The sequence below is a fragment of the Fundulus heteroclitus genome, chromosome 2 (genome assembly GCF_011125445.2).
Source record: "Fundulus heteroclitus isolate FHET01 chromosome 2, MU-UCD_Fhet_4.1, whole genome shotgun sequence".
Classification (NCBI taxonomy): domain Eukaryota; kingdom Metazoa; phylum Chordata; class Actinopteri; order Cyprinodontiformes; family Fundulidae; genus Fundulus; species Fundulus heteroclitus.
In genome coordinates this window covers 33,748,291-33,761,864 of record NC_046362.1, presented here as the reverse complement: position 1 = coordinate 33,761,864, position 13,574 = coordinate 33,748,291, and the positions used below count along the sequence as shown (strand labels likewise).

At 39.6% G+C, this 13,574-nt stretch overlaps 1 protein-coding gene across 4 annotated transcripts in view; it reads left to right on the top strand.

Annotated features, from left to right (window-relative positions):
* il34 (interleukin 34) overlaps positions 1 to 13,574 on the top strand; it is a 93,419-nt gene that overhangs the window by 61,591 nt on the left and 18,254 nt on the right. For 3 of the 4 annotated variants that reach the window (XM_012867625.3, XM_036126119.1, XM_012867626.3), the window contains one exon: positions 7,870 to 7,973. In XM_012867625.3, coding sequence (XP_012723079.2) covers positions 7,870 to 7,973 — 104 coding nt within the window. Of the gene's footprint in view, positions 1 to 7,823; positions 7,974 to 13,574 lie in introns of those variants that run through there. The other variant, XM_036126112.1, reaches the window with a different exon arrangement.

The window sequence follows — 13,574 nt, the reverse complement described above, 5'->3', positions numbered from 1 at the left end:
GATGCAGCGCCATCTAGTGACAGTATCACAAAACTATCATAATACCGGTTTGCTTAATTAATAAATGAATATTAAATAATCCTGGACCGAGCCTCAACCTCTGCAATTCCTCGCAATAAAGCAGCAGCTTGGCGTGATCAATGACCGACCGTTAATAATTAAATAAACCGATCTACAGCAACTTTAAGAGCCTCATATCAGAACATTTACTGACGGAGATATTCCCAGAGACATTCAAGGCTTTTTCCTCTTAGAATGATATATTTTTGTGCTTTCTTTCACTGGATCTTGAACCTTTCTTTATTGTTTCATTGGAAGATGCTAATAGCCGTTAGCCACTTCCTTGTTTAACCCCTGCTGCTGTGCATGCACAGTACGTACTTTGTTAAAATCGTCAATAAACACGAAAGGCTTTATTTACTAACAAACTGAGCAAAAACAAAGCATAAAACACCAAAATAAGAACTAATCAGGACATGAAAATCTTTCATAAAAACTTAGTATGCAACTAGAGTGAGCTACTGACGTATACATTTTAGAAAAAGTCAAATGCCGCTCTTGCCATGGATCTAGATCAGGGGTCAGCAACCTTTACAACCCGCAGAGCCATTTTTTCCCTCGGTCCAGCTAAACAAATTTTGTTTAGAGCCACAAAGGTTACACATCTCTTTGAAACAAGAGCTTTTTTTTATAGTGTAACTTGTTTAATGTTTTTTAAATTAAAGGTCAACAGTTTTTGTTATTTAACCGACAGTTTTTTTTTAATGTTTAGGTTTAATACATTTTCTTCATTTTTATAGCAAATGGCATCAAAATTATGAAAAAGCAAGTCGTTTGCAACCTGTTGACAAAAAGATACTTCATTTATCTAGAGTAAAATATTCTATACACCATCATTTTCTTTCTTTCTGGAAACGTTATGCATATATTGCAGAAATAATGCATGCTAAAGCTAGCAATTTTAAATTACCTTTACATTTAGAAACATTGACCAATTTTTTTCCCCCTGCATTTTTGGTCTAAGTTTTAAAGAGCCAAAGCTGAAGGTGTAAAGAGCCACACGTGGCTCTAGAGCCACAGGTTGCCGACCCCTGATCTAGATGGATGCTGTCCTTTCCCAGGCAGTTGTGTTGCACGCTCATGTCTTGGTATTTTCTATACTGGTTCTATTTCAGAAGATGGTTTAAATAATGCTCCATGATATTTTAAACACTGAGGATATTGTTTTATAACCTAACCCTGCTTAAAACTTCTCCTCATTCACTTGTCTGATGCGTTACTTGCTCTTTGTGAAGCTGTCTGTCCACTAATGTTCTCCAACAAACACATATAATAGCAATAAAACATATTGAAGTTTTAAACTATAAAGAGGCATGAAGTGAAGAGATTTAGGTGATAGGGATACCTCTGTATTGTGCTGAGGTCTAACTTAAATCAGCTTTGTAGCATTACCGTGGACTGATATTCAGTCTCTTATTATCAAGAATATCTATGGTTCCTGATTCGTCTGAATCTTGAGAATATAAACCCCATGTATTTGCCTCAACATGCAACAACTTTAGATTTGTTTCCAACATCTCTTGTGTATAAAGTACTGAAGACAAAAGTGAAGCTAGTGTCCAGAAACACCGACTTCACCGTCCCAGCCATTACACAAGATTTAATAAGGACGTTTTGAAATATATCTCAATGTCTCTGAAAAGCAAAGCTGTCTAAGTAGCTCAGACAGTTTTAGGATTGTTACTCATCCCTTTAATCATCATCTGCAGCCAGGTGTTCCTGCCAAGCAGCACAGTGCACACACACAGATATTTAGAAACAAAGCAATAGCATAGAATCAATGTCAGTAGTTGGTAATGTGTGCTAAATGCACACATTTTTGTTGTTGTTGTTGTATTCCCTTCTTTGCCGGGACACACGTGTGCAGCATCAGCACTCTTGTTATGTTAAACAACCAAACTTTGGCTGTCATTGTCACCTCGGGGTCATTTTGGTCCTGAGTAACAGAAGCTGCTGGTGCTGAGGCTGGATTCTAAGACTTTGTGGCGCTTATGTAGGTGACCCCTGATCTATCGGTGGCTGCTATGAATGTTTCCGCTGTGGCTCCAGTCAGGAGGGCTTGATGCTGTCCCAAAGTGTTAATGGAAATGGCCCCAGGAGGTTTCTGCTGAGTGGCAGTTTCCAAGTGAGTGACACGGTCGCTGCTGGAGCCGGTCCCACAGATTACACTAAAAACACAGCGGACCATCTGGACACCATCTGCCACGGATACTCTTTATTAGATAAATATCTCTCCAACAGTTTCCAATTTACAAGTTAAGAAGGGTGTAAAGAGCTTTCATCACTGGATTTGTTTCTGAACTGTAGTGGTTCTTCCTCGGTGCCTCTGTCTCTAAACCAGACAACCTCACTGGTCTCACCTCTGTCTCATACGCCGTTCCTCTCATTATTGCTGATGCTCTTCTATCACACTAACACACTTGACACTTTTATACTCTCATTACAACCTTCCTCCACTTTCTTTATCTCTGCCCCCTGTAAAGCCGGGCATTCACTGTACGATTGTTTTTGCCCTTTCTGGGCCGTTTCTTCAGTCATGTGAGCCGTTTTTTTTGGATCGAGCCGAGTTTCAGCTGCATCATGCGTCCTGCGTCGTGTAGCATCCAGGGGGTAACGAGGGGCGATTAACTGATTAGCTGATTAACACTGATGAATCCAAACACACAAACACTGCTAATTAGGTGGTGGGTTATCAGAAAGTGTTAAAATATCTGTTTGCTGTACATGCCAAAGGATCTTCCCAAGCGCTCGCTTCTGCAAAGCAATGAGGGGAACTGCCTGTAGCTGCTGCAGCTGTGGAGCGAGCGTCTGCTGAGATCCATTATAACCTCTGAGCTAGAGACATCACCTCCCATTTACCTGAGCTAAAGAGAAAAAAGACTAGATGATAATCCAGATGCAGAAATGTGTACACTCTTAAAAGATACATTAGTAAGAGTCTATTAGCACCGTGCATCTACAACGTTTGCCCTCATTGCCTTGCATTGTGAGGATGTCTATTGTCCAGAGAGCTTTTTAAGTGACACCACTTTTGTTCTGAACTCTGGATGGACCGTTCTAAAGCTTTGATAGTTTGGTCCAAAGTGCCTTTTTCACTGCTCCTGGGAATCAAAGTTCAAGAGTGTGGAGGAATAGTAAAGAGACGAGGTCCAATCTGAGTTGAGCACCTTCTTCCACATGTTTACCCTTTCCCCTGCATGGCACGTGCAAATGGGATATCGTCTTGATTATTTTCAACAATGGTTTTCTTCTTGCCAGTCTTCAATAAAAGCCACATTTGTGGAGTGCAAAACAAATGGTTGTCCTGTTTGCAGATTCTCCCACCTGAGCTGCTGATCTCAGATAAGATAAGATAGACTTTATTGATCTCACAGTGGAGAAATTCACGTGCCACATAGGCTCTTATAATCAAAAGAAGGTGCCAAAAGGAGGAAAAGGTGCATACAGGTATATACAGTGCGTCCACATATATATACAGTGGATCGAGGGGAAAAAAAGGAAGTGAAGCAGAGATTTAAGATGACTTATGTACATTTAAGGTGACTTATATACATATGGATTTGACGTTGTACATTAAAGTGGTACCAGGTAAAGAACAACAGTGTAGCTCCTCCAGATTTACCAGGCCGTTTCTTGGTTACTTCTCTTTTTTGTTTGTTTTTTGCTCTCCTTGCCTAGCCTGCCAACCTACTTTAAACTCTTCCAGAACGTCTCCTTCCTCCCTGACCCGTCTGCTGTGTTCTTTGGTTTCCATGATGATGTTTGTTCTCTAACAAACGTCTAAGGCAGCTGCATTTAGACCGAGACTTGAATTACAAACAAGTGGGTTCCTTTTTATTAAACAGCACTGGATCTCATCTACTTGTGGTGTGGGTCTTTAGGGCACTAAATGGTTATACCACAGAAATGCAATGAGATTACAAGCCTGTAAATTTGTGACATTGCTTTGGTCAGTCTGTGGCTGGACAGTCAGGTTTAATTTTGGTTCTCTTCAGAGCGATGAGCTGATCCACGTCTGGCAGCTGTGAGAACGATCCAGCACTTCTGTGGCAGGCTGATACGTCTGTTTAGCAATTATGCTGTTTCAAATGACAAGACATTACACGACATTTGCAGAACAGCAAATGAATGCAGTCAATTTTAACCATGGTGGACTGCATTTTTTATTCCTGTTTGTTATTCATCCGTGTTACAAACTTTGTGGAGGAGGCCACAGAAACTATAAATAAACCAGCACGTGGACTGGAAATGACGATTGTTTCCAGGCGTGAGATTTATTAGAGCTGGAATATTCGCACGGTTTCATAAATCACACGTGAAATTTTGCAACACGAGAGTCTCTGCAGCCAAAACCACGTCGGTTTGGGATTAATGAGGCCCAGTGTGGCAGGCTGTTGTTTTTTTTTGTCTAAGTGACAATTTCATGCTTCAGAGCCTCAACATGAGCTCCAGCTAAAACTCACAGGCACTGTTGGGCTTTGTGTTCATGGGTCATTTGCATCTGCAAATGTTCCAGTTTTCCCCTGAATAAATGTTATTCTCAAAGGTTTTTCATGGGTATGTATATATAGTTGTTTTTTTGTTACGTTGGACTGAGCTCTTCCTGAGGCTAAGCACCAATCTTTTTATCAGAAAGCTAAAATATGGCTGAAAAGTAATGTCTTAAAAGCCCCGTAATTCCCTATCTGATCCAGGGGTCTGTAACCCGGGCCTCTTTTGACTTCCCTCAGTGGCTCTGGATAACTGACTAAAAATGATAAAGGACCAACTAATGTTTTTAAAGGAGCATCATGTAAGTATTCACCCAAGTATTAGCATAACTTGAGATATATTAAAGGTATATACCCACACACTATGCTAATAAAAAAGACCAAAAACCATTTGATCATGATAAAATAAAGTTATATACAACAAGCTTCCATCCTGATAATGTTTTGATGGTCCTTTTTATGGATAACAATAGCCCCGGCGTCGGGCGTGATTACCAGATATAAACAGATGTGGCGCCATCTAGTGACAGTATCGCAGAACTATCATAATGCCGGGTTGCTTAATTAATAAAACAATATTAAATAATGCTGGACCGAGCCTGACCCTCTGCAATGCCTCGCAGTAAAGTGTCAGCTCGGCGTGATGAATACCAACCGTTATCAATCAAATAAACCAATCTACAGCAACTTTAAGAGCCTCATATCAGAACATTTACTCACGTCAGTCAACTCTGCATCACATCTGAGCCTCAGCAGGTTTAGTGTCCACTTCAGTGAACACCAACGTTCAGACTGTATTTCCAGAGATATTCCAGGCTTTTCCCTCTTGGTATCATATTTTTTATTTTTTTTATTTTCATTGTATCTTCATTGTTTAGCTGGGAGATGCTAATAGCCGTTAGCCATTTCCTTGTTTTAACTCCTGCTGCACATGTGCAGTGTTGTAAAAAAAAAGGCTTTATCAAATAACAAATTCAGCAAAAACAAAGAGTAAAACGCCAAAATAACAACTAATATTCTAGCAGGATGTGATAATCTTTCATTAAAACTTTGTACACAACCAGGGAGCTACTTACGTATAAATAAAAAAAAAAAAAAAAAAAAAAAAACAAAAACGTGGCTATGCACCTTTAAATGATTTTTCAGGTCAATATACAGCGCTTGGTGCCACTTTAGATCACATGACCCATTCCAGCTTACAGCAGTCTGATCTCAGATCCTCCTGTGAGGTATTTTGTTTTGTCCGTGATGAGAAGGAAGTAGTTGTCCTCTCCAAAGACAGTGATCTTGTGAAACAAGTCGTTGTTTTGCAGACTCCTCTGATGACGTCAGAGCAGAATGACACTAGAAGTACCTGTAATATTTTTGTATCTATTTTTTTGTCATTAGGTTGGAAACTGTGTTGTTGTTGTTGTTTTTTCAACATAATTTTCCACAAATGTAAACATCCCACACAAGAAAGTGTATCCATTCTCTTTTTGCAAACGTTTTAGTCGTTTGGTCCAGACTCATGTTAGCCTCTTCCCCACCGGCCAGAGGATGTGACAATGACAAATAAAAATCATATTCAACCCCATTTACTGTGATACCCCTTAATTAAATCTTGTGCATATGTTTTATTTTAGGGATAGAGAATCTGTTGTCAGCACTGGATTGTTTTTTAACACTTAGGTTTAATTAATTACCAAAAAAAGAAGTTACAAACCCTGTTCACATGTTTAACAGGCCTGCAAATTTGGCTTCATGAAGCTGCACTCATGACTGCAGTGTGTTGAAAACAAGGGTGCTGTGGATGTTTAATTTTAGTGGGGGAATTTTTTGTTCTATCTCTACAAGATAAAGATCATTATTAATGGCCATCACGGGCCTGACCGGCGTAATAATAATAATTTGTTTTTATAAGTTGTTTTTCCAATATACAAAATTTACCCAAAAAAACATTTAACTCCAGCAATACACAGGGTTCAAATATTATTGTTCATCAATATGTACTTAAATTATTTGACTCATCTACTGAAGCATTCACTGCTTATTGGTAAGAAAGTAAACCCTCTTTTAGAAGCACTGACACATCACAATAAAACTGATCTGGTTTTGTTACCAGGGCTGGAAATCTTTTAATTCTAACCTCAAGTGAATAACAACACACAACAGATTATTCACTGTTTTTATTTATTAAACAAAGATGAAGCTAAAATAGAAAGCTGTGAATAAAAAAAACTAAGTACACCCCCTCTTTTAGAAGCTTGCAGAACAATCTCCTGCAACCTGTCACATTATTTTCAGTCCCTTTGATTATCGTGGAGGAATTTAGGCTCACTCTGCTTTCCAGCCACTGCAGCACCTTAATTTATTTCATTTTCAAGCATTCTGCAGTAGATTTGCTGAGTTTTGTTCTGATTGTTGTTCTGTTGATGACCCAGTTTTGGCTGCAAAATAAGCCAGGACCTTTATCCCTCCACTTGATAGTTGGTATGTGTTGATGCGTTGCTTGCTTTTTCTCCAAACTGTAGTATTATGTTTAGACATCTCTATGCTGGCCTCATCTGTCCAAAAATACATTGTTACTGAAGTTTTGTGCTTCTTTTAGCTGGTCATCTCAAAGTGAGATGATTTGGAAATAGGGCCATACAATTTTGCCAAAAATCAAAATTGCGATGAAATTGCAATTGCGATTTAGACTTTACTCAGCATTAACCACAAGCAACAACAATGCCCTGTAGATAAAGATGTTTGTAAACGAGAACTTTTTAAAACACGAAAAATATGTTTTTTCTTATTAATCAGAATATTATTATTTAAGAGTCAATACTTGTTGAACATAAAGTGCAACCAACAAACAAGTCTTGCTGTTAAATAGTTTGATCAGTACTTAATGGTATAGTGAAATTCCTGAAAGTTTCTTGTAAAAAGTATGATTATATAAACTCTAAAACAAGTAATAAAATTAGATTATTTATCTCACTGCTGCAACTCTTTTCACTTTCATGTGGAGTGAACCCACTTTAAGCACATTACTGAAACCTAAAGGACACATCTTATCCATTAAGACTAAAATTGCACACCTCTGCAATTTGGAAATTGTGTTTTTTAAGATTTTGATAATATTGCAAATGCAGTTAATTGTCCAGCACTAATTGGAGACATAAAAGGCCCGAGCATAGGCAGGTGTGCACCTTCTAACACCATATTGCACATGGCCAGATTCAGTTTAAAACCAAGCTATGAGTAAACTCCAGCAGTTATAGCTGGATGTCTAATCATGAGCTACACATGGTGAAAGTTGAGCAGTTAATCACATCTGTCCTGTCTCTTCTAGGCCTGTTTCTGATGGCTCCTATTGTGGTGGCTTCCACCCCAGCCAGTATGTGCACACCCCTGAGGACACTCAACGACAGCCTCAGCCACAGGCGACGGTACATGGTAAGACATTGGTTTTAAATCTGGACCAGACCAGATGTCAGAGTAATGGGTGTGAATAAAACCCTTTAATCCTGTGCAGTTTCCGCTAAAAGCCTAACTGCGGAAATAGATACAACACATTAGAAGGTCAACCACCTCCTCCTGATTTGGAGAGTAATTATTTTTCTAGAGAAAAGCAAACCTGGACTTGTTTAGACCGTGGCGAGTTCGTTTTGGTTACAGCAAGGCAGCATTGGGAGGCTATGCATTAAGAGTGCTGCATTACCTAGGTGGGAAGGACAACATGGAGAAGAAGCCTCAGAGTAACTCAGAAAGTTACACTGCTTCACATTCTCCACAGCAGAGTCACGCTGGAGCTGTTCTGCCCCACGTAATGACTGTGATGCCACCGTGGTTCCCTCAGGACCGGGATGTGCTGTGGTCAAGGCCAGTTTTAGGAAACGCACGGCTCATCCGCGCAGCACCTAAGGAGCCTGGAGCTGATACCTTACCAGACCTGCAGCCTTCCTCACTTTGGTCTTCCGCTGTACATTCCTCACTTGGAGTGTTGAGAAAGACATGATGGAGTCATCTGAAGTGGAGGGGGTGGATGATCGCTGGGAACCAAGAGATGTGCAGTTGTAGGTAGAAGAACGGGCAATTGTCCAGGATGAGCGTGCTAGCAGCATGTTGGACTGGTTTGGAGGAGGGGTAGTTAGTTGGTCATACTTCAGAGAGTGCTGATTCAGCTTATTCACCTGAGTCATATCGCCTACATCCTGGGAGTTCTGTTTGTGACCTGTTTTCAGGCTTTTCCAAATACTACTGATGTTGTTGTCTTGCGGCTGCGCCTCAATTTTCTTCCTGTAGCTGCTTTTTTCCTTCTCTGGCCTTCTTTCTTAGTTCTTTCTGTACAATTTTCAGTTCTTCTTTAGTTTCTTACCTGGAAGCCTTCCTCTTTTCATTTAGCAAAGTTTTTATCCAGGTTTATCCAGGGCTTGCTGCTGGAGAAGCATCTAACGTTCATGATGGGCATAGTAGAGTCCATACACAAACTGATATAGTCTGTTATGCATTCTGTTATTCCGTCTATGTCCTCCCCGTGATGATAGCAAAGTTCATCCCACACAGTGGAGCCAAAGCAGTCTCTCAGAGCTTCTTCAGCCTCCTCAGTCCATTTCCTCACTGTGCGTATTAGAACTGGTTCTCTGTGCAAGGGGTTTATATACAGGCTGGAGGTGAACCAGGTTATGATCTGAATCCCCCAAGGGAGGGAGGGGTGATGAACTATATGCCTTATTAACTTTTTTCACAATATTCAGATTTCTTTTGAGATATAGTTATGATCCATTACTTTTTTTAGTCCTAAAAAAGTTGGATTGAAAAAGAAAAACAATTGTATCAAATGAAGGTGAAAAAAAAGTTAAAAGTTTTAGGTGCTCTGCCAGGCTTGGATGTAGCAATGGCCAAAACCAAGGAGGAGGTGTGGAACACGAGCTTAAAGCCTATTGTCACATTTAAGGGGTAGGTCATCAATTAGAAGGCTATAAAATAAATAACTTCAAATAGTTGTGTGATTGTTATCTACATAAAAATAATCCAACATATTACAACACCTAACCTGGCAGGGGGCTTCTAAGTTTTATAGAAAATATCATATTTGCAAAATATCCATCGATTTGAAAGTTATATTTTGATAAAAATGTACTTTGTAAAGTGTCTTAAGATTCCATATATTGTGAATTGGTGCTATATGAATAAACGTTATTGTGCTCACAACATAATAACGGGGCCCATAGTTTCCTGGATACCTTGTCGGTTCTTAGACCATCTGGTTTCTCCAAAGCATATTAGGAGAAACAGAGAAAATCAATATAAAAAAGACTGAAAACTAAAGAAAAACGTTTTTATTCAAATGCTATGTACAATTTAACACAAAATGCTATTTCTGGCGAGGAACCAGTAAGGAGACCCTCACAATTATTCTGTTTAAATTACTAAAATGATGCATAAACACATCATATGATGAGAATGTTGTTGCATTGTGACGAAGGCTTGCCCTGTTTAAACCTCAGACATTTGGATGTGAGAGCAGCATGATGAGATTCAAAGAGCGCCCAAGGCCTTCAGAGAAAGGACTGTAGCAGCTGATGAGTTAATTGTGGGTTCACACGGCAAGATAATTATGATGATTTTTGCCCCAATCTTCCCATTCAAACAATTTTAAGATTAAGATAATCTTATGAGATAATCCTACTGTGCGTGATGTGCTAGGAGCGATCTGGTCTGCTCGGAAGGACATTGGGAACTTTCTGACCTCAAATCGGGGATATTCAACATGTTGGATTGTCTTGGCCTGATATCCTAGCATGTGGGGTGTTCCTCGAGGACAAATGAGCGCGCTGCCTGTTGAATGTGACGTGTAGCTAATCAGAAAGAGAGATAATGGAAACCTGGAAACAAATACAACAAACATATACCAAACACATACCTCCATATCATAGTGAAGCAAATGTAGAGCCCACATCTTGCGCTGTTTCCACTCCACTTCCACTTTTTTCTCTGTTGAAATTTGTCCACAAAGTATCGCCATTCAATTCAATTAAATTTTATTTATACAGCACCAATTCACATCACATGTTATCTCAATGCTCCTTACAAAGTGAAATTCAATCAAATCCTCCAGGCATATTGGTCGAAAAGTTTCCTCTCTAAGGAAACTCAGCAGGTTGCATCAAGTCTCTCCAAGCAGCATTCACTCCTCCTGAAAGAGCGTAGAGCCACAGTGGACAGTCGTCTGCATTGTTGATGGCTTTGCAGCAATCCCTCATACTGAGCATGCATGAAGCGACAGTGGAGAGGAAAACTCCCCTTTAACAGGGAGGAGAACCTCCAGCAGAACCAGAACCAGGCTCAGTGTGAACGCTCAGTGAAGTGCTCTGTTAGGAACATACGGGGTAATCAGAGCTCTGATATATGATGGAGCTTGATTATTAAGGGCTTTATACACGTTCTTTCTTGTCAGCCATGTTTATCTACTCTGAATTCACGTTTGATCTCGAGGGGTTTTTGCAAGATTTTTTTGTCTGACATCTGAATGTTCCTGAGTGAAATCTGTTCTTGTGGGGTTTGTTGTGCTTGTTGTCTGACTGGACACCACACACTGTACCAGCAAAGCTTTTATATCTACATTTTTTTATCATCTTGTATGGGGTCTCTCAGGTTTAAAAAAAATAGCTGGCAATTTTAAAAAATCTTGCCATGTGAACCAGACATTAGATACCTCATAGAAGAATTTGCTATCAGTCGTTCAACTATATAGAAAATAGTCTACAAGTGGAGGACATTAAAGGCAACTACCATCATGTCCAGGTTTTTATCTCCAAGCAAGTTCACCCAGAGAGCAGGCGGCAAGATGCTAAGAGAAGATTTCAAAAACCCTAAAGTGAAACTTTGAGACTTACAACAGAGTCCTGCTAATGTTGATATCAACATGCAGGCCTGTACAATCTGAACTTACAAGTTGAACTTTTAATGTGAAAGGAGAGAGCCTTTTCTGTCTAAGACAACATGGAGGCCAGAAAAGCTATTGGACAAGGACCCGGACTTCTAGAATAATGTTCTTTGAGCCAATGAGTCTTAAACTTAATTATGTGGACACCAGAGCAGACAACATGTTTCACATAAAACCAATGAGGCATTCCTGGAAAAACTTTATTATACGAACTGTGAAGCACAGAGGTGCAGATGTCATGATTTGGGGATGCTGTGCTGCAGCAGGACCTTACCAGTTTACCATCAGAGAACTCACAATGAATTCAAATGTGTTTCAGAGGGTCAAAATGTGAGACCATCTGTAAAAAAAAACAACAACAAATGAATCTAAAGGATAACTGAAGCCAATTACCCACAACATGCCAGTACATCCAAGGACTGACTGAAAATCAAGAAATTCCTTGGCCTAGTTGAGTGGTCCTCAATTCTGGTCCTCGAGGTCCAGGGTTCTGCAGCTTTTAGATCTGTCCCTGGTCCAACACACCTGTATCACCTCCTCAGAATGCAATCAAGTTCCCCAGAGTCCTGCTAATGATGTGATTATTTGACTCAGGTGTGTTGAAGCAGCGTAACAAATAAAAGCTGCAGGACACCGGCCCTCGAGGACTGGAAATGAGGACCAGTGGCCTAGTCAAAGCCTCTCTTGATCTCATTGAGATGCCATAGGGTGACTTGAAACAATCTGAACATGCAAGAAACTCCTTCAACATCTCACAGCTGAACCATTACACGTCATCATCAGAATATTTCAGGTGATTTATTCTTATCAGGTCAACATATTTAAAGCTACTCTAATTAACCAGACTTCCCTCTAAACTAGCAGAGTGTTCTTTAAAGTCAGTTCTCCAGAAGTTGCTTACCTGACCATTTGCAGAGGAATGTTCTGATCTCTCAATCATTGAGGTAATCAAGAGGCTGATAAAGCCATGGGTTCGTCAGCGCTCAACAGGTGAATTTTGTGAAGAACCAGATTTGAAAAACCAAAGTGGTTACTTTCTTTTTATTTTTGGACAGAAATTATCTAGCTTTGATTTGGTTTAATGTTCTCTGAATATGACAGTAGTAGTTGTGTGTAACTGTGGAATAATCTGTGTTTTGTCATACGTTTTATCGTCAAATTCATCAGATTTTAGCTGAGAGGGAATATTTTCAGGTTCGCTTCTTCTTCTTCTTCTTACTAACTTTCTGCAGTTATGTCTGGGCTGTTTGAAATCATCTACTGGACCAAATCCCGACTGACATTAACGCACTGTTGTCTTCGCACTGCTTGGACTTGATCCCAATTCGTTGTCTTCTCCTCCTCGTCCTGTTTCCTGAGAACTGACCGCAGGTTTGCATTGTGGTTTAAATTGGGGGGAAATTTCCAGATCACACGCCCAGATGTTCTGATCTTTGAGACATTTAATTAGGACTTTTGCGTCAGGACATGGTGCTCCATTATGCTGGAAAAGCCACAGATTATCACCAAACTGTTCCTGGTTTGTTGGATGAACTTGGTCTTGGAGGGTTCATCAAAGGAATTAGCTTTGCACCAGTCATCTGGTGTCCATCCGTTTACTTCCTGCAGAATTTCAGCCTGTCCTCTTTTTCTTTTTTTTATCTCTCTCTTTGTCATGTCCGGCTTCTATGGCATCAGAATGGTGCTATAGCTGCCATACTTGTAGCAAACATATTTGCTTTAGAACGGGACATTTTATACCAATAAATCTTCCTTTGAAGCCAACCCATGATGATTTATGGCATTATGTACATTACAGAAGAAGATGGGAAGAGAAATAACAGGGACAAAGCAAGAGAAATAGAGAAATATAATAGAGACATATATATATATATATATATATATATATATATATATATATATATATATATATATATATATATATATATATATATATATATATATATATATATGACAAAAATGACCAAACCTGGCAACTGCTTCTTGATGATTTTTTTTTTTTTTTTTAGACAGACGTGGCTTTTTTGTTGACCTTCTTGTGCAGAAGTCTTAGATGCACACAGAACATGAGCAAGATCAGAGCGGTCCAGTAGATCCCAAAGCCTTGA